This window comes from Camelina sativa, chromosome 1, assembly GCF_000633955.1.
Source record: "Camelina sativa cultivar DH55 chromosome 1, Cs, whole genome shotgun sequence".
Classification (NCBI taxonomy): domain Eukaryota; kingdom Viridiplantae; phylum Streptophyta; class Magnoliopsida; order Brassicales; family Brassicaceae; genus Camelina; species Camelina sativa.
In genome coordinates, this window is record NC_025685.1 from 13351740 (window position 1) to 13373455 (window position 21716).

General features: G+C 35.1%; 6 protein-coding genes across 6 annotated transcripts; 2 read left to right on the forward strand and 4 right to left on the reverse strand.

Moving 5' to 3' along the window:
* LOC104789652 (chloroplast processing peptidase-like) lies at positions 3004-4716 on the forward strand. The gene is made up of 5 exons (XM_010515319.2): positions 3004-3569; positions 3912-4049; positions 4150-4236; positions 4327-4394; positions 4484-4716. Exons 1-5 carry the CDS (start codon positions 3066-3068, stop codon positions 4593-4595), a joined length of 909 nt encoding a protein of 302 aa, XP_010513621.1. The 5' UTR covers positions 3004-3065; the 3' UTR covers positions 4596-4716.
* Positions 4760-5776, reverse strand: LOC104789645. Its single transcript, XM_019227945.1, has 2 exons — positions 5125-5776; positions 4760-5049 (listed from the first exon to the last, which is right to left on the reverse strand). Exons 1-2 carry the CDS (start codon positions 5755-5757, stop codon positions 4762-4764), a joined length of 921 nt encoding a protein of 306 aa, XP_019083490.1. The 5' UTR covers positions 5758-5776; the 3' UTR covers positions 4760-4761.
* On the reverse strand, positions 5941-7414 carry LOC109125680. Its single transcript, XM_019227947.1, has 2 exons — positions 6922-7414; positions 5941-6519 (listed from the first exon to the last, which is right to left on the reverse strand). The coding sequence occupies exons 1-2, from the start codon at positions 7351-7353 to the stop codon at positions 6058-6060; spliced, it is 894 nt and encodes a 297-aa protein (XP_019083492.1). The 5' UTR covers positions 7354-7414; the 3' UTR covers positions 5941-6057.
* Positions 11319-13728, reverse strand: LOC104789660 (protein LIKE COV 1). The gene is made up of 7 exons (XM_010515325.2): positions 13422-13728; positions 12754-12806; positions 12532-12641; positions 12160-12327; positions 11967-12064; positions 11761-11887; positions 11319-11659 (listed from the first exon to the last, which is right to left on the reverse strand). Exons 1-7 carry the CDS (start codon positions 13569-13571, stop codon positions 11568-11570), a joined length of 798 nt encoding a protein of 265 aa, XP_010513627.1. The 5' UTR covers positions 13572-13728; the 3' UTR covers positions 11319-11567.
* Positions 14595-17069, reverse strand: LOC104789668 (rho guanine nucleotide exchange factor 8-like). The gene is made up of 7 exons (XM_010515333.1): positions 16663-17069; positions 16458-16574; positions 16210-16364; positions 16048-16122; positions 15687-15959; positions 15294-15614; positions 14595-15174 (listed from the first exon to the last, which is right to left on the reverse strand). The coding sequence occupies exons 1-7, from the start codon at positions 16916-16918 to the stop codon at positions 14794-14796; spliced, it is 1578 nt and encodes a 525-aa protein (XP_010513635.1). The 5' UTR covers positions 16919-17069; the 3' UTR covers positions 14595-14793.
* LOC104707638 lies at positions 19089-19555 on the forward strand. Its single transcript, XM_010424021.1, has 2 exons — positions 19089-19454; positions 19511-19555. The coding sequence occupies exons 1-2, from the start codon at positions 19089-19091 to the stop codon at positions 19553-19555; spliced, it is 411 nt and encodes a 136-aa protein (XP_010422323.1).

Sequence of the window (21716 nt, forward strand, 5' to 3'; positions counted from 1 at the left end):
TATTTCACGGATGAAACGTATTTTTACGCGAAAATAAAATAAAAATAAAAATAAACTTTACTAACAGATTTTGTTTTACACTGCAGATCTTTTGTGCAATCATCCAATTTGATGCTTTTAGGGCTTCGTGAAATCGCTGGGAATTCGTAGCTTCTCCATGACACCTCTCACTATCGAAGGGTTGAATTGATTCATTTGTTGTTGTTGTCGTCGCCATTTCTCAAGCACCGTTGTGATTTCTGCTTTATGTTCTAAAGCCGCTTCGATTCGACCCTGCAGAGTTAGGTTCCTTGCAGGGGAAGGTAGGTTTTTGTTTGTGTAGGAGCAAAAGAATTGAGTCCTGCTACCTGTAAGCAAGACGTGTTGGTGAAATTGATACCTGATCATGCTCATTTTCAATGACCAGAAAGATAAATTGATATTTCAGGTGAAATTGGTACATGTAAGCGAGACGTGTTGGTGAAATTGATATGTCATGTGTATTTTTGATTTGTCCACCTGTGTGACCAAAGTGCATTTATCTTTCTGGTCAACCATTATGAGAGAACTCCACAGTTAATCATGTTTAAGCTTTGAAAGTTTCATGATTTGGAAAAGTGATTGTCGCAATTATGCGAGTGAGAAATGAAGAAATATTACATGGTGATTTGTAAGGTCGGTAAACAAGTCTTAGACATGATGTCCTCCCGAACATAGTGTACCGGCTGTCGGATAAAAGTGAGTTCATGGGCCTAGAGAGGACATGGAGCTCACTTAAGAGGTGACGGCCGGAACATTGCAGTGATAAAAATTTTATTTTAACAATAAATTATCTTTGATTGTAAAAATACATCTTTAGTAGTAAAATCAGATGTTAATAAAAATGAGATTTGATGGCATGTTTGCGTGTAAACAAAATTGTGAAAAAATTGTGAAATCATAGTTTAGACGAGATTGTGAAATCATGTTTTGCGATATGAAAATTATAATAATGATGAGTATTTGGCGAAAGTTTTGATTATTAATAATTGAGTTTTAGATTATTATAATTATTATTTTAAGAAATTCATAATATATAAATATAAATTCGTGTATTAAAGCAAAAATGAATATATTTCCTGACTAAAAAGGTATAAAGTATATATACATATATATACTTTTTTTAAAAAGTTGATCTTTTATAACAAAACTAGATTAGGACCCACACAATGTGAGGGTTTTAAAATTATTTAATAAAATTATTTTTTTTCAAAAATGTATAAATAATATTTTGTAAGTGAAATATATTTTTCGGAAATAAAAAGATAAATATTTTTAATTAGAAAGAAGTTTTATCTATTTTTACTTTAATAGATAAATTATTATTACAATTCTTACAATAACCTAAAGCTAAATTATCGACCACCAAAATGTTTTTTAAACATTATCCATTATGAATATTATTATTGTCAAATTTCTAAAACAATCAACAACTTATTCACAAATTTTTTTACATGCAATCAACCCGTCAAAGTGTCATCTTATTAACATCTACGTATAGTTTTACTCTATGTTTTACCACTAATAATGTGTTCTTATACGCTAAAATATTTTATTGTTAAAATACACTCTTTATCACTATCTATAAAATGTATATGTGAACAAATTAAACTAATTTTTGTCTCTTTACTTTCATTTTGACGTAGTTTTTTTTCACCACTAAAGTTTGTAGGGACAGTTTGTTTAACCTCTAAAACTGTTTATTGAAAAAATATTTTGGATGAAAAACTGAGGAAAAAATATCTACACGATTGAAATGAGTTTATGACCAACCCAATAAAATTTCAGAAATTAAAAGATAGTTACAAAAATAAAAAATTATACACAATGATATAGGAGTCTCAGATAATTTATAGATATAAAATATAATTTTTAAAAAAAATCTAAAATACTACAGCATAAGAAATTTAAAATATTTATTTTAAAAGGAATAAATAAATAAAGATCTTACATATCTTTAACTGAAAAAAAAAAAGAAACTCAAAATAATAGAAAAAAATTATTTCAAAATATCAAGGAATTTCTAATAAGAAAATCAAATTTAACTAAAGAATATAACTAAAATCTAAAAATACTATAACATAATTAAATTAAAATAATAAAAAGAAGGAATAAACAAATAGATTTGTCATCCAAAATTGTATAAGACAAACATATTAAAAGTCTTGACCATCGTGTAAGTTGCGAAGTTGTAATTTTGGAACCTTGTATTTTGGTAAACTATTTTAGACAATGAAAATCAATGAAAATTTTAAAATAATACGATATCTATTATTTATAGATGTGAAAATAGTCAGATAGGTGAAAGTCGTCGAAGATATATGTGTAACATTATCTAAATATTGTACGTACACATTGACTTAGTTTGTCTACCCATATATGAAGCATAGTTAAATCCAACCTTATACGAGATTTATCTGCAAGTATTTTCGACCATTACTTAATATACATCTTTATTAATAAGACATATGCTCTATTTCCTTATGGTGATAGATAAATATTTATTTTTTGCTTTTGGATTAGTTTTTTTTGTTAGGTAAATATTTTTTTAACTTTTTTTTTTCTAGCGATTAACTTTACATATGTCAAAATTTAAAATTGTTAATTTAACACATGTCGCGATCATGTTAATCAGTAATCTGGACACGTCTCGACATCTTATCGATACAATTGACACGTGTCACGATCTCGTTAATAAGTAATTTTGACATCAAACTTTATATAATAAGATATTCATATTTTTTTATTAAATTTAAATTTATTCAATAATTTTAAAACTGGTGCGGATCTTAATCTAGTATTTTATTTAAAGATAAACTTATGATTTTTTCAATGAAGTTTGTAAGCTCAAACTTTTTTAATGTATTTTTTTTCGAAAGATATGAAAAAAGATCAAAGAGAAGTAATAATATCATCACTTGAAGAAGGCTTGAAGCTTTGTTATTTTTACTATTTTTCCTAAGTATCTTTCTTTTTTAATTTATCCTTTTTTTTTTCAGACGAAATAAACCTCACCGGGAAAAAGAAAAAATTGAAGCTTTTAGTTGATGACGATGATGATATCTCTTCACCTCTCTACTCGACCACTAGCTTTCCTCAAATCTGATTCAAATTCCAGATTTTTCAGGAACCCTAATCCCAATTCCGTCCAATTCATCCCAAAATCCCAACTTTTTTCTTCCCGCCGTCTCAATTTCAATGCTCGAGCAACAAATTTCAACCGTAGAAACTACCGGCGAAGTCTCAGTTGCCATGGGGTCAAGGATTCAGGTGAGACAACGAAGTCTGCGCCGTCGTTAGACTCCAGCGGCGGCGGTGGAGGAGGAGGAGGCGACGGCGGAGACAGTGGTGATGATGGTGAAAGTGAAGTGGAGGAAAAAAACAGACTTTTTCCTGAATGGCTTGATTTCACGTCTGACGATGCGAAGACTGTGTTCGTGGCTATTGCTGTGTCCCTGGCGTTTCGATCTGTTATTGCAGAACCTAGATACATTCCTTCCTTGTCCATGTATCCTACTTTTGATGTTGGAGATAGATTGGTTGCAGAGAAGGTATTTGTTTTCTTAGTGAAAGACCAAATTTTGGAATCATCAGCTATGTTAGTTAAGGGATTAGGAAGTTATGGGATGATGATGTCAAGGTTTCTCACATTGTTGGTTTTGTGTTTTGATTACAATGTAAAAGGTTACATCTTTAGAGAGATTACAATGTAAAAGGTTACATCTTTAGAGTGATTACAATGTCAAGGTTACATCTTTAGAGAGATTACAATGTCAAGGTTACATCTTTAGAGTGTTTATAGTGTCAAGGTTACATCTTTAGACTGTTTACAGTGTCAAGGTTACATCTCTAGAGCGATTTTATTGATGGGTTTTGGTGATTTGTTTTTACAGGTGAGTTATTATTTCAGGAAGCCTTGTGCAAACGATATTGTAATCTTCAAAAGTCCACCAGTTCTACAAGAAGTTGGGTATACTGATGCGGATGTATTCATTAAAAGGATTGTTGCGAAAGAAGGCGATCTTGTAGAGGTATGTATGGTCATATTCTGGCTATTAGCATGTGGTACACTAGTGAAGGACTTGTGATAGTGAAGCTGGTGGTTATTTGATTTTGGGGTAATGCGCGTAGGTACATAATGGGAAACTGATGGTTAATGGTGTTGCTCGAAATGAAAAATTCATCCTAGAGCCTCCTGGTTATGAAATGACACCAGTTGTAAGTACCATCTCTGCTTTGTAATCAACTGTTGAAACCTAAACCTTCTGGTTTATCTTCTGTTCTGATTTTGGTTGTTCAACATTGTAGAGGGTACCGGAAAATTCAGTCTTTGTGATGGGTGACAACCGGAATAACAGTTATGATTCGCACGTGTGGTAAGAGGCATATTCTTTATCTGGTTTTGAGATATCTATCATGGGATTTAGCTCCTTTTTGGATTGTTCCTTATTCACTTGTGTTTCAGGGGTCCTCTGCCTTTGAAGAATATTATCGGACGGTCAGTTTTTCGGTATTGGCCACCAAACAGAGTAAACGGGACAGTACTAGAAGGTGGTTGTGCTGTTGATAAGCAATAGAGTACTGAAACCTTTTGATTCTTCCTTTTAAACACTTGTGCAGATAAAAAACGAAAACCATGTATCTTTCTATTAAGGAAAAAATTGCATATTTGAAAATTGCAAAGTTGCATTGAAAAGAAATTTGAATTCTTATTAGCAGGATGAAGAAATATAGAAAAGGTGTTTACTTTGTAACGAGTTTACAGGTCTTGTGAGAGAATTTTATGGGTTTGGATGTCTTGGAAGAGGAGATGAAGAAAGAGCATGTGATGTGATTCACGTGCTTCGACTTGACCAGCTTCCCCAAAAGATTACCTTGCGATCTGATGTCAAACTCTAGTTTCACTGGAACTTTACCCTTCTTGTCAGAAGCTGCTAAGTGTGGTCCTGCTCCATACAAAGGGACCTCGGCGCCAGTGAGCTTTACAATGGCTATGTGCTTGCTCTTTCTTGGTTGGTAATAGCTCTTAAGCTTCATAACCAGAACACGAAAATCAGATTACCATGATGATATGAGCAATGAGTCTAATCTAAGACAGTTGAGTACCTGACCAGTGGCGAGGGTGAAAGAGGAGAAGGTGAGTTTGAAGGTAGAAGAAGAGACATGGATGCCAAAGTAAGGAGCAGGACTGTGTATTGTAACCTTCACTGAACTATTAAAGCTCAGAATCCTGGTGGCAACACCTGTTCTGTCTATTCCTTCTCCGTAATAAAAGCTATGGAGGCTAAAGCTCTTGACGGAGACGACAGTTGAGAAAGGATGGGAAGCTCCCCACAAAACAGAGCAGAAAACAGAGAACACAACCACAGTCCCGAACACTACCAAAACAGCTCTGCATTGTGGCACTGACAATCCTCTGTTCTCTTCATAAACTTCATCTTCATGAATCGTGTAAGGCTTCTCTGGCCAATACATATTACTCCTCCGGGAGCTTCCTTTCCACCGAGATCCCATACCACTAGTCCCATTGGAGGTACGGCTCGAAGAAGAGAGACGTGATTCAGTGAGAATAGTGTAGTTTGGGGTATGAACCTGAATAAGCGAAGCAGAGGATGAGGATTTATCACCATCGTCTAAGTGAGACACGCTTGAAGGGCTCTCAACGTAGTAAGCTTGTTTAGGTGATGATATCGATAGGTCCAAACTTGTTCTTTCTGATTCTGACGTAGCGTCCATCATCTTTTCTTCTCTCTGTGTGTTTTTGAGATCGACGTAAATATTAAAAAAATGGATTTAGAAACTTTATGTGTAAGAAGATAATTCAAGAAGAGAACACGGCGTAGAGAGTGGATTTTAGAAACGACCCCTTTGAAGCTTTCTTTTTTTCATTTCTTTAATTGTTTATAAATGGTTTGGTCCAAAAAACTAACCGTTTTTAACGGGTTTATTTCTTTAAAATATATATATCAAACAACCAAAAAACAAAACAAAGGGAACCTGTTAAATTACACAACAACAAAAAAAGAAGAAATATATCTATCAAGTACAAGTCTTGTGGGTGAATTTTACAAACGTTGTGTTGTTGGAAGAGATAAGGAAGAAGCAAGAGAGGTGTTCCCGATGTCTAGACTTGACCAAGTGTCCGACAATATTGGCTCGTGATCGGATCTCGAACTCTAACTTCACGGGAACTCCGCCATTATGGTCTGAAGCAACTAACTCGGCTCCTGCTCCGTATAGTGGAACCTTGGAGCCAACGAGGTTGATCATGGACGTGTGATTGCTTTGCTTTGGTTGGTAGTAACTCTTCAAATGCGCAATCGCAAGCGTGAACTGACGAGAGTAGATGAGGCTGATGGCAGAGGAGCTGACGTGGATGCCAAAGAATGTCGAAGGATTGTGTATTGTGATCTCCATGGAACATTTAAAGTTCAAGATCTTTGTTGGAACTCCTGTACTGTCTGAACCTTCTCCGTAGTAAAAGCTATGCACATTCACACCCTATTTTACACATACAACTCAAAATTAAACACTTGTATAGAACTTTACCCTAAACTAAGGTAACTAATCGCAAATTTTTATGTTTTCAGTTATAATTAAGGAAGTGATTTGGTTCTATATATTAAAACACTTTCTAGATAATGTAATCGCCAACACCAACACATACAACTAATTCAAGGTCTAAACAAAGATTCAAACGATTGTTTGTTTGTGTTTGTGCATATATGTTATACTATTTCAAATGAAACCACTACAACTAGGCTGTTACTTGTAAACGATAACACCAAATTCAAAATCTTGTTTGAAAAACACAAACTTCTCTTTCTTTTTAAAATGTGGAAAACGCAAATGCAAACACACGAACTAAGTTAAATATATTTATGTAAGTAAAAATAAAATTACCTTGATGTAGACGATTGGAGGAAAAGATTGAGAAGCACCAAAGAGAACCGAACATAGAAGAACAAAGATACTCAACGTCGCAACAACTCCCAAAATAAGTCTACAAGTAACAACTGAGACTCCCCTGTTGTCCTCGTAAAGATCGTCGTACCGTCCATCACCACTTTCCTCTTTATCAGCCGGAGACCATCTTCCGCCGTGATATTTCCTCCGTCCCTTCCACCGGAATCCTCCACCACCGCCATTAGATACACGGCTAGCAAACGATGGGTGTGACGGAGACTCTGTGGGAGTGGTCTGGTGAGTCGTCAGTGCCACCGAAGAAGACTTTTCGGAGTCACGTGATGGGCTTTGAACGTAGTAAGTAGGCTGTTTCGGTGATGATTCGTCGAGGCTTGTGATGTCTGAGTCAGATTTTAGATATATCTTCATTTTTTTGGTTAATCATCTACATTAATGTTTGCTCTTGTGCTCATAAATATTGCATTTTGTGGGTGCATGGGAACAAAACAGGGAAATAATTACAAGCGTTAGGTTGGGTAAAACAAAGGCCCATAGGTTAGGTGACCATTTGTCACTAGTTTCGGGTGTCAGTTACATAGTAGTACGTTCTCAATTCTCCATGTTTGACATTTGTAACCGAGGCATTTTAGTCACTCCTTTTAATTAGTTGGTTAAAGCGTAGATATGATGTTGTGGGAGAAAATAAAGATCAAAAAGATAGTTTTGATTTAGCTAAAGCTAGTTATGGTGCTTCTTCTCAAGTACGTACTATACAATTCGGTTACCAACAGAACTCGTTTGGTTTCTTAGGTTATAAATTAATATTGAAAATTAAAAGGGACAATGTCACATTGAAAGCAACGTAACTATTTGATCTCAGTATAAAATTTCGTAAACAAGTAACATGTGACTGATATAGTATTTTAGCAAGAGCTAGAAAACATAGTGCCTATTAATGATTCTTATTAGAGCTGTGATTTTTTTTTTTTTTTGGTAAGGTATTAGAGCTGTGATTTTAATAATAATATATAAATTCCAAATTTTCAAACATTGACAGGAACATAATACAAGATTTTAGTCGTAGAGTTATACAAGAGAGGATCGACCGTGTGAAGATTGATTGTAAGGATCCCAGTAGGCGACATGCTCATACCCCAATTATTGTCTACAATCAGCCGTCTCAAGGAAATCTCCGCACAATAAATCTCTAACCGCTTGTTAACAAAATCACGCTTGAGCTTTTCTCAAAGGGTTTCTATCCAAAATAGTACATTTTTAAAACTTAATTGGATTTTTAATACATTTACTATTTATAATTAGATAATTAGGTAGGTTTTACTATTTGTGTAATAGAATAGTTGTGAGATAGATGAGAAAGTGGGGTAAAATGTATTATTGTGAAATTACAAAAGGGTAGTTGGCGTACAGCTCATTTAGGTACGGAAATACAAAAATAGAAATATTTTTAATTTATTAATATTTAATGTACTTTATATCAGTTGTACAAATGAAAATGTGTATATTAATATACATATGTATACTAAATTAGTTGTACACCTCAAATACATATACACTTAATAAACTGTACGGATTGCATATGTATATTTAATGAGTGTACGGGTAAAAATTTGTGAACTTTATTTTACATAATAAAAACAAATTATCAAATAAAATGGATATCAAATAATAGATGCAAGAATATAGAATTTTATATACCTAAAATTTTTTAGAAAATAAATTTATTTTGATTAGTATTTTAAATATTAAATTCAAGGGGTCATGTAATAAAATAATAAAATATTTAATTTTAATGGCATACTTGTAAATAAAAGGATTTTTTGAGGGTTAGAAAGTATGTGAATAGTTGAAAGTGATTATTTTGCAAATTATAAATAGTGAATATACTAAATTGCCAATTATGTTTAAAAAATGTACTAATTTTCCAAATATCTCTTTCCCAAAAGACCAAAATATTCAGACCAAGGTTGATCAATTTGTTCCTCGGAAGTAATTCTTCAAGGTTTTTGTTGATATTGTGCATCAGCCTATAAGACTCCCACAGTTTTACCATCTTCCCACCAAAGTGGACCGCTCTTGAATCACAGAGCTCATACTGCAAACTAAACACCTTCATCCAGTGTATCCCTACCGCATCATCACACCGATCCAAATCCTCTCTCGGCTTACAGAAGTATATATTTCCGTCTACACCACAACTGTATATCAAGAGCAATACACCTGACGTGGGCATACCATTAACCCAGCCACCGATGACGTAGATTCCCCAATCCAACGACACCACCGAGGATCCTTTCTGTGGCTGAGAGGGGGACGAGGGGATGGGATGAGCACGATTCACGTGCTTCCCGGTGTAAGCGTCTACTGATGGAGGGAGGATGAACCAACGTGGGGTTGGGTTAGGAAGTACGCATAAACATACGTAGAGTTTGAACAAAAAAAAAAAAAAAAACATACGTAGAGAAACTTTTTAGTGCAACCCATCGACGATCGTATCTGGTAGAGCTCTTCAGAAACCACCAGAGACCCGCAGCTTTTGGAGACGACACATAAAGCTGCATGATCAACGCGGGCAAAGCAAGTTATGGCCACCGCATCAGGCAGCGATAACAACGAAGATGCCACAGCTTCGGGAGCGTAGTTGGGCATGTGAGAAGGATTGATCGTTTTATGAAATCTGACTACCTCATTTTATAATTTTTTTCAATGCTGTTTTTAATACTAAATCTCATTTTCATCCCAATTATTCCAGCTTATTAATTAGAAAAAGTAATAGTTTTAATGTATTTATAAAGAATCAAATCAAAATTTCTATAATTTTTTTAATATCTGTGCATTATGTGACACAATTTCTTATTAAGAATATAAGATTGAATCTCTATTTTCCTTTTCACTTATATTATCAAATAGATTTATTAAAAATTATAATTGCCTTGCTTGCTGTTCTGAGGTATTTACAATTATCTTGGCCCATTTGGTTTTTAATGAACAGGCCCATTACAAAGGACATTAAAAAACTTTGTATTAGATTGTAAAAAATTGATACAAGATCAACAACCAAGAAGGTGATTTTCATCTGAATGAAATCAAAGATGGACCATAAAGGGTTCAGTAATGACCCACTAGGGCACCTATTCCCTATAGAGAGTCCGAGGCATCTCTTATTCATCCATAGCCTGAAGACCGGATAGTAAAAGGAATATTTTACCAAGCAGAACGCCAATGCTTGATCGATCGAAATTCTAACAGGACTATGTCCAGCAAGATTAGTAACAGAAAAAGATTAAATGAAAACCAATATTTTATTTAGGGTAAACAAAAAAAATTATATGAGAATTAGGGATTTAAAGGGATCATCAGATAGGAGCGAAAGACTGTGCTGAAGATATTAATCATAGTATTATCATCTGAACTATGCGTTATCAATCATCACTTGACCCCTCTTTGCTCTAATTCTCACATCAGTCTAATCAAAAAGAAAAAACAAACTAAATCGGATTTGGATTAAAACAAAAGAAAAGGCCTCATAGAGAAGATTAGGTTTATCAACACGGATTAATTAAGACATATGCTTGTCGATAATCATTTAAATCACTGGCCACTATTCCCTAATAAGAAGATCAACCAAAACAAGAAACAAGAAACAAAAAACTAAATCGGATTTGAAATTCGATGAACTTAGGCCTCATAGAGAAGATTAGATTTATCAACAAGGATTAATTCAGACATATGCTTGTCAATTTTTTGATTAAATCATTGGCCAAACAAAATCGATTTATATAAAAGAAAAACATTGAAAACAAAGAAGAAGAATGGACTCAGAATATGGGTGGTGATATAACAGAGTGGTCGGCAAATAGGCCTTTACGGCCGTTTTTACGACGAACGAGACCTTAATATCAATCGTCACTGTCCATTAAAAAACCCTAACCTAAACTCATACAGAGGAAGAATGATGAAAAACCAAAACCAAAAATAACCACAGAGAGGAGCTTAATCGGCGGAGATCTAAAGAAACCCTAAAGAAGTTGTAGTTGTTGAATGGTTTACTTTCTCACGCTATTTATACAGAAAAATATATTGGTAGCTAGGGTTTTTGGCTCCTTTCACAAGCGTTTTTATACTAGAAACAACGTGTAGTGCGACACGAATATCTTTAAACTACACGCTGTTTCAAAGTCTAAAACAATATTTTTTAGGGGCCCATCAGCCCGTCTCAAACAATGTTTACGAAACTAATTACAAAATTAACAGAATCGTTTTATATTGAATTTTAAAATTTGTCTATTTATTGAAAAAAAGTGTACAGTATATATGTAAAATTTATTAGCTGATGAATCTCCATAAGATGCTTTGTGAATGAAAATTAAAATGGATTGGGTCTAAATCAATTATATTACACAGCTTAATAGGGTAACAAGAGAGTCTAAGACATTTAAGACACCAACAGTGTTAACACAACGAACTTCTAAAACCACTATTGTTGTCTTGTCTAATGAATGATTCAACATCAAATGTGAAACTTAACTGAATCAGAATCCAACACGAAAGAAGAAGACAATGTAAACAGGCAAATTTGAGAAACCATTTCTTTCTGCCAAAAACTAATTTTGTTTCTTTTTTTTTTAGTTTCTACTTCTACTTCTCTCTGTAGGCGTTCTCATATCAAGCGTTGACAAAACCTGTGGCATCGACATTCCTCCCGACACAACAATCTCTGCAGATAAAATAAAACACATCGTAATGATCAGAAGATCGAATCATAGCTCTCCAACATTTTCTATTACGAAATCAGTTGATGAATCTTCCTTCCTTTACCTATGCCTTCTCTTACTGAAAGGTTTGGTCTGATCACATCTTTTGTATTAACAAGGAATATATCCCCAATGTAAAGGTGATTTGTTGGCACATATACACAGCAAAGCTCCTCCTCATCTGCGTAAGTCTGCAATGGTTTTAAGACGTTTTAGGATTTGTTAAAAACTTCATTTCCAGAAAGAGGGTTACGGTTTCTTGTAACTGACCTGGAGAACAACAGTCGATGTAATGAACCCAATTGCATATTCACCAATACGCGGATGCCTTATAATGGCGACTTCTTTGAAAGCCTGGGTGTTTTGATCTGAAATATAATAGTGAGAAGTCATATAATCAAGACTTAACCAAAAAAAACCGAACCAGAGAATCAAAGAAGAAAAAAGAGAGCAACAAAGGTACCTGGTGATATGGCAGTGCTGATTTGCTTGGAGGCATTGTAGATGTGACGAACAAATGGCATTCGCTTGATAAACCACTCTCCCAAATTTAGAACCGATGTACCCAACCATGAAGACATGAACACCCCAACCAAGAAGATAAAGGTAATGGACGTGATAAAACCAAGTCCTGGAAAGCAAATTTACGAAAAGAAACTGACATCAAATTCCACTGTCTTCTACATTCTTTTCCAATAGTAGAACCAAATGATTTTCGTTTTTTATATGTTTCTTCAAAGAAGTTCTTCTAGACAACATAGAGTTACTTCGTGATTGCCAATGAACAAACAATTCGTTACTAGGCAAAGATATAGAAGGACTGGAAGAAGCTTACCAAATATATCAATTCCGAGATGAGTATATATCGGGGAGAAAAATCCATCCACGAAATGAATAAACCACCAAGTCACATAGAAAGTAATCGCCATCGGAAGCAAGATTACACTGCACGATTTAGGATAGTCAGAATATACTGGACTACTGGTGGAACAAGTAATAAGATACTAGCTTAGGAAAACAAATAGAAAACTAAGCAAGAAAGACAGAAGTTTCATACCATCCAGTCATGAACTTCTTTGATGCCCAGCTTCTGATCAACTTGTAAAATGTCTAAAGAGTAAAGATAAAGCAATTATGAGTCAGGAAACACATCAAGACAGAACTGCAGATAAACAAGAAATCACTTTCTTCTGTATTGCACTAAATTTCTAAGTTCATTGGTATATCAGTAACCATCCAGGAACCAACTATAAGTTTAAGGAAACTAAAATAGAGCAACCTCAAAACAGATCAACTCTCTCTCTCGCATTACCAAAATAAATTCCCCAAGCTCTCAGCAAAATCGTTAACTACAACATCGACCCTGCGATTGACCAATTACAATAAAAACACTCTACTCAACAAAAAAAAAAAATCAATTGAAGTTCGAAGTAATTAGCTTGGCTTGTTCATTGGAATCACTAATCAATTAACAAAGCTAAACAGAGCAATCTCAAAACTCAGATCAAGCTCAGCTAACTTTGTCAAATTCTCGAAACCAACAAAGTCCGTAATTTATCAACTACGATTAAAATTCAATCAGAAACCCAACAAAATCCCCATTGATCGAAAACTTTAAATCGCAGAAGAACGAACATCGCACAATTCACAACCTACAAAACCCTAGAGACGTCGTAACTCTCAAAATCGAGAGGGGGAATTAAAAAAAGAGATAACAATAATAACCTCTTGACCAGAAGAAGAAGACGAAGAAGAAGAAGAAGAAGAAGAGGGTTTAGGCGTAGAATCGTGATCATCTTCGCCGGAATGAGCAACTGGAATCAGAAGCTCACGATCTCTATTAGCCATGAAGATCCCAGGTCTCGCGTCGCCCATAAACAGAGAGAAAACGAAATTGAAAACCCAGAAATCGAGATAGAGAAGGAAGAAGAAGAGATAAACAATTGAAGAAAGGTCAAAAGATTCAACGAGGAAGAAGCTGACTCCTCCTCAATTCGACGGTGAGTATCTGTTTCCAGTCTGTTTCGGAAATTTTGTTATTATTAATTTATATTAAAAAAAAATTTGTTTTTAATTTTGGTTACTATTTCATATGAAACAACAACAACAAAAAAAACATATAAATATGTCTCTAATCTAATAGTATAGAGAGCAATTATCAAATTTGTGAGAATCTGGCTGCATAAAAGAACTTTATTATATATTTTCAGTTTTAATTATTGTTTATTTTAATTTGTTGTGATTTTATATGTTTTTGGATTAGGGTGTTTTAGGTGATTTCATTACTTGTTGACAAAAAACAAATGGTAAGGTGGACTTTGGACTAAAACAATAGTATGAAGTTATTCCAATCATTCACAATCACATGGATAATGACATAGTGTGTAATCAAAACCGGTAACATCTTTGAATATTTTAGAATAAAACATAATTGGCTTAGTCACAAATAATGTAAGTTTAAAATCATAAGATTTTTTCAATAATTTAGCTAAGGTTAAGATACAACAAGCTTTTGGTTTTTGGATATCTACTGATCACCTTAACTTTTACCCGTTTGTTTCATGTAAAAATTTTATCTATTAGCGATCGAAAAAAATAAACATTTATAAAGGATTTTGAAAAATGTACTTGTAAGGATTTAGTACATAATGTTACATATCTTTGCAATATATAATTTGTTAATTAAAATGAGCTACATTAAGATTTTGAAAAGTTTCAAGTCCTATGGTGGGATTGGGAATGATAAAGTTTTGCTACGAAAAGAGCGTAGATGCTCAATCTCCTAATATTTTCCTTAAGGCCATACCAAACCCAAACGTATTAATTAGATATCCCACTATATATTGAAAGTCAAGAAAAGATAAATTAAGAGAACATTTCAAGATTATGGAACAACCACAAACATGTACAATTGAGATAGTTATCTTCTTTTTAAAGAGTTTAAAACCCCTTAAGCTAAAAGACTTCGCTATCCGAGTAAAGAAAGACGGAAGGAAGGAATGGGGTATGTGATATCAATTCATTTTGCTACTTTGCTTTCATCCTTTTTACCTATCTACACTTTTAATGTTCTCTGTATAAAGTATCTCATGGTTAATTAATGTCTATCTTTGGGGCTTCTAAAGCCGTTCAAGTTCTCTAACTTCTCCAAGTACGAGAGCTTTTTTGGCGTAAGATTTGGCGACTTAGTATATTTATCGCCGCCTTTGGAACTATTATCGCTCCAACCCATGAAATCCAACAAAGTCTTGGAGTAGTGCGGTTCAAGCTTCTCGGTTTCTTCTCCCGAGTTTGAAGATCCCGCTGACTCGGAATCCGTCTCTGTTGTTCTCCCACCATCTGATGCTTCGTCCACCGATGAACCCTGCTTTCGTGCCAATGAATCTGTGTAAAGAACGTCTTCTATCCTCGACATCACTGTGTAAGCCAAGCTCTCAAGTATCCTCGAGTAACTCTCCAAAACCGCTTGCCCAATGTCCTGTGTATTCATTAAACCAATCATTACTTCAGATTTTGTTTCTTTGTCATCCAAGGCATATATAGTAGATGAGGGCTCAATCTTATAGTTAAGAATTTATACGTTGTTTTGCATTTTACCTTGTTAAACTGAATCTTTGAGATGTCAAGGGAAGATTGAGGAAGACCGGGGAATTTTTGTTTGAGGAAGACCAAGATCGTCTCAGCTCTCTCTTCGAACAATTCTCTCTTCTCCAAGCTAACTGCTGATCCCCAAGAAGATTTGCTGTCCTTTGTGTGAAGCTTCCTCTTCCATATCACAACAGATGCCTCAATCCTGTTCTTCAAATCCAACACTTTGTGCTCTGTTGACAAGTCCAACATCGACAAGAACTGCTCTGGATCAAACCACTCCTCTGTTATGCTCTTGTAGATCGAATCCCCGAGGCTGGCTCTTCCGTTCTGGCAACAAGTATGAAAGCTTAGAAGCCATTTATATAGAGAAAAAATAAAAATGTAAATTGATTGATTTACCTTTGGGAGAGAGTCTATGTAGCTCTCGGGTATTGCCATTTCTGAGAGGACTTGAGCATTGATAGCCATTGCAGCTTTCTGAACTTGTGTGACTGAATCTTTTTGGAAGTAAAGCATTCTCCGAGACGGTTCAGATAAACCTCCAGGAGAAACTTTCACAGGAGGGAGCCACCACTTGTCGTTTGAACGATCATTCCTCGCTTGCTTCCCTTCTTCTGAATCTCTCGAGACATACCAAAACTCGTTGTGTCCTCTGAAATTGTCCAATGTGTCCTGAAAAATGTTATCATGATCATCATTAATCAATCAAACGCTAGAATATACAGCTATATTCAATACAGATCCAAATGGAGACACTTACGATGAGCATGGCATCGAGTTTTCGAAGAGCTGGAATGTTCATAAGAAGATCACCTCTTTGTCTTGTCACCATAATCTACACAAAAAAAAACACAATAAACATTATAAATTATTCGAGAGAGGTCGAACATTAATGTATTTTGGTTCTTTGGGAAACCCGAACCTCAGTGCAAACTCCTTCCTTGCTCGTTTGCTGAGAAGGAACAAACTCGACAATGTGATCAGTCACAGACAATAACCAATCAACCTCTTTCCTCCACCTCGCTTGTCTATCTTGCGGCATCGGTTGTAGCTTTGTTTGTTCCCCGAATATTGACGCTGCACATAATATCATCGTAGCACAACAAAATCTTTAGAAACAAAAACCTCATAGTTACTTGTGGAAGAAGAAACATGAAAAGAAGATTATACCAGCAAGATTTGTGATGGCATTGGAAAGTGCCAGAGCAGAAGATACGCCTTTTCCACCACCGGACATATCTTCTCCAAGAAGTAATTTCGCGAACCTGTCTTTCATCATCTCCATATCTACAATATTTTTTGTGAATATTAGGTTTTCTTTTTAAAGAAACAAAATATTGGAAAAAAATAAAGAAAGGAAAAAAAAGGTTTAGACCTGCTTGTTGTCTGTCGGATCTTTTTCCGGGCCGAGTAAGAGGGGAAATCATGGGACGGCTGCTCTCTACGGGACTTTCAGCGAAGCTGTCGGAGTTTTGGCTTTCAGGCGTGCTGGATTCGACAAGATGAGAATCTCCGTTCTCCACGACAATGGTTTGAGATTGTTGTTGTTGTTTCGTCGTAGATGAATCAAACATTCTTTTAAAGTTGAATGATGTGGAAGCGCTTAGTCTTCGTTCCAACGCTGCAACCATGGTACGACAACGTTCGCTTGTTTTCTTGCCCCGCAAGTTAAACCCCTTTATTCCTTTAAAATCCAGCTGAGCTAAAGATGATACAACTCTAAGATTTTTGTTAAACGCATTAAAAAAAAAAGAAGAAGAAAACTCTTGTTTGGTTTGAGAATGAAACAAAATTCTTGTGAACAAACGTTTGTCTTGGATTTTTAAGGAATTAAAAGCATTTCAAATAAGAAAATAGTAAATCAAAATTTAGGAAGTAAATCTTTTTTTAGGATTCCTTAACTTCTCTTTTTTTTCTTAGAAATAAAAACTGATGGTTTGTGGTAAAAGTGACGTCCCACGAAACACGGAAAAGACAATAAAACTCCACAACTGATTCAACTTTCTTATGGGACACCTACGTACCACTCATCAAATAGAGTATTTAGTTATCCCGGCCCAAAATTATGTCTTGCGATTTTTCGAGTTTAAAACTTACTTAAATAAATCGTTTTTTAAAGAGATATTTGGCAAAAAGATACATTTTTCAAACATAATTAGGAAACACATACATTCACTAATTACAATTAGAAAAAAACACATTTATTACTGTTCAACTATTTCCACCGCCTTTTTTGTCATTCATGACTCTAATTAATTACATCTCATGTCATTGCTTCCTATTTTCTTTCATTTTTTTTTATTTTTCAAATAATTGTTAATATAACTTTTTTTTAGAAAACTTTTTAGATACAGAAAAACAAATTTTTTTCTTTACAATTTGATATGAATTTTGTTTAATAATTTTTAAATATATTATATAAACCTTTTGTATCCGTACACATTTTTAAGTGTACAGATATCTATACACCTTATTAAATGTACAGATGTTTGTACACATTATTAAATGTACAAATGTAATTTTTACAAAACCATTGTGGTACAGACATCCACAACCCTAAGAATTAAACAAATTACATATGTCAACTTAATATTGTGTACAAAAATCTGTACACTTAATAATGTGTACAGACGTGTATACACATCTGTAGACTTAATATGGTGTACGGATACACAATTTGTAAAAGATATTTAACATTATCGAATAAAATCATCTAACAAAATGCATATCAAATTGTAAAGAAAAAAACCTAGATTTTTATATATCTGAAATTTAAAAAAAAACAAATTTTAATTAGCCAATTTTTATGTTTTTAGATTGTATGAAATATAATAATGAAGAAGAAAAAAAAAACCCCTTAAAGCCTACATAATCATTCTCCTCCTTCCAACTCTCCCTCTCTATGCCCTTTTTGTAATCTTCTCCCCATCACTATGTCCTACCCAACTTTCTATTTCTCCCTAACTCTATCTCACACCACCCTATTTTCTCAATTCTAAATAGTGAATGTATGTTTTTCATAATTATGTTTAAAAAATGTACTAAACTCCTAACAAACCCTTTTTTAAATTACCTTTGGTTAGCGTCGGAATTGGTCAACTATTATCTAGAACAGTGAACTATATAGCCTTGTCTCTTGAGGGATGCAGATTCTGCTTTGCATTGAACAAAGACTACTGTTGTCAATATAATCCCTATGATGAGACCAGGGACTACTACTTACTGCTCTTTAGTGACTACATCGACTCACTCTCGCGATCTGGATACACACGTCTAAGCCTCACTCCTCGCGGATTCATCACCTTGGATTATTTTAATGCATGGGTTGATTTCAGCCCAAGATCATATCACCCCCTCTCATTTTACGGAAGCTAGAACGTAACGCAGGCAACAGTGTGCAACACGTAACACCTGCGGCCGTTGTCTTCAAGGGAATTTACAAGTAGATACGAAACATGACATATGAAACATGAAAAAATATATATATCAAAGTTTAAATATAGTTAATTAAGTACTTATTAATGAGGATACACAGATCTAATCATATCAATGATTGATTCGATTAAGTTCATGATTGGGATTATATATATGTACATAAGTATAGTTACATTAATGTCTATTGTAATACCCTAACTCTGTAGCTGTGTATATAAGCGGCTCTCTAGAATGTAATACAATCATCACTTCAATACATTCTTACATGGTATCAGAGCATAACGATCTTATACACAAAAAAAAAAATATATATATATATATATATATATTTTCTTCGTTTTCTTTCTTTTCTTTTGCTTCTCCATCATGTCTTCTTCTGATACCTCCTCTCTTGCCATTGTTACGGATGCTGTCATTGTTTACAATCAAACGTTGCTCAACATCAACATGACCAACATCACTAAGTTGACGGCCACCAACTATCTCATGTGGAAGTTGCAAGTCGAAGTGCTTCTTGCTGTTTATGGTCTTCTTAGCCATCTTGATGGTTATGGTGAGATTCCTCCTGCTACGCTCACCACCGCCGATGTTGTCTCTCCGAATCCCGCTTATGCCCTCTGGCTAAGACAGGATCAGCTGATTTACAGCTCTCTCCTTGGATCTATATCGCTCTCTATGCAGTCGATACTCTCCCGCACCACCACCGCTACTGAGATCTGGACGACTCTTAGGGTGTCTTTGATTCTCGTTTCAATTGGTTTATTTATCTTAGGGTGTCTTTGATGCAGCATGTGTATGTGAAACCATTGAATCTCTTTGGCATTGTTAACTGATTTTTTTTGTTTTTTTTTGTTTGCTTTCTAACTGATCACACTAACACACATTGTTTACATGTGTGTGTGGTGGTTTGATCGGGACAAAAAAGGCCAACTTTTTCGGAAGATTACCAAGATTTTTACAAACAAATTCGATGGTCCATATTATATTTGGACTTTTGTGCCTCCGGATAGAAAATAGAGATACTTCATTGAGTTTGCGGTAAGAATAGTCCAATGTAACCTGTTTTCTACATGTGTTTATTACTTGTTTTCACTGACTTTCACTGACATAATTTCTTCTCTCTCTTTGTTATGTAGAAAACTCACACCTGGGATCCCTTGATAACAGGAACCGTTCAAGAACATTTCAACACCATCTGTAAACGCCGGATGAAGGGCATGGTTAGCGATACAAGGACGTCTCGAGTTAAACCTTCATGGATTGAAGGTACTCTCTAGCAAGAGATGGTTGATAAGTGGGATACTGAAGAACAACAGCAAAAGAGTTCAACCTATTCCAAGTGTCGTATGTCTGACCGTAATGGTCTCGGTCCTCACATCCACTTATCAGGCCCTAAGTCATATAGGGAAATCCAAGATGATCTGGTAATAAGTCATTTCTATTTTGTTAGTTACATTTATCAACATTTCTATCTTTAAACACTTTCATAACTATTCTTTACTTTCTAACATTGCAGGAACAAGAGTTGGGAAGAGAGGTCAGTATGGGTGAAGTTTTTTTCAAAACACATACAAAGCCGGATGGTTCTTATGTTGATGGCAAGGCAGAGAAAATCCATCAAGCTTATCAGCAGAAGTTGCAAGAGAAGATGGCTGAGCTCGAGGCAGATTTAACTCTTTCAGATGGTAGTTCACACCATCGAGAGCTCACCAGCGATGAATATACTGCCATCTTTCTTGAGGTAAAGTAGCATTTCTACTCGATCATCCATTTGTTTTGCTCTTTACTTACTGTTTTTCTTGTTTTGCTCTTTACTTACTGTTTTTCTTGTTTTGTAAACAGTGCACTGAGAAGGATTCACGAGGAACTCCTTATGGTGTTGGAAGCCTCAAAGATACTCTTGGTAAGGGCAAGGGCCATCAACCATCACAAACCGAAGCCTTTCTTACATTGCAAGAGCAACTAAAGGAAGACCAACGTCAGATTGAAGTTCAAGCGACTCTCAATGCTGAAGCTGCTGCTCGAGAAAAAGAGACTGCTCTCCTTGTGGCTGAGTAAAAGAGCGAGATCAAAGAGTTGACTTTGATGGCAAAGTTCATGCGCCACACTAATCCAGCTTTCCTTGAGTTTATAGCCTCTCAGTCAGCTGAGGAGGACAATCTTCCATCAACAACTCCATGATCAACTCCAATATGGTTCATATTGTTTCTTAACTCATGAACTAAGGTCTTTCATTCTGTTCAGCTACAGTTACATTGTTTCGGATTAAAACTCAGAATGGCTTGTCAGACAAGAGCTTCGATGATTTACTGGAAACTTTACCAAAAATGTTACCTGAAGACAATGTACTGCACACATCAACCTATGACGTCAAGAAGTTTCTGAAATCTTTTGATATGGGATATCAAAAGATTCATGCTTGTGTGAACGACTGCTGCTTATTCAGAAAGAAGCTGAAGAAGGTTGATACTTGTCCAAAATGCAAGTCTTCAAGATGGAAGACCAACATGCACACTGGGGAAATCAAAAAGGGTGTTCCACATAAGGTTTTGGTGTACTTTCCAATTATCCCTCGTCTGAAAAGGATGTTCAGATCGGAGAAAGTGGCTGCGGATTTGAGATGGCATTTCAATAACAAGAGCACTGACGGGAAATTGCGCCATCCAGTAGACTTAGTGACATGGAAGTCAATGAATGACAAGTATCCTTCTTTCGCAGCTGAGCAGAGGAACTTGCGACTTGGGCTCTCTATTGATGGGTTTAACCCCTTCAACATGAAGAACAGCCGATATAGTAGTTGGCCTATGTTGCTCGTTAACTATAACATGGCTCCTGACTTATGTATGAAGGAGGAAAACATCATGCTTAGTTTGTTGATTCCTGGACCGCACCAACCTGGTAATAGCATAGATGTTTACTTAGAACCTCTTATAGAAGATTTAAATCATTTGTGGTCTAAAGGTGAGATAACTTACGATGCATTTAGTAAAACAA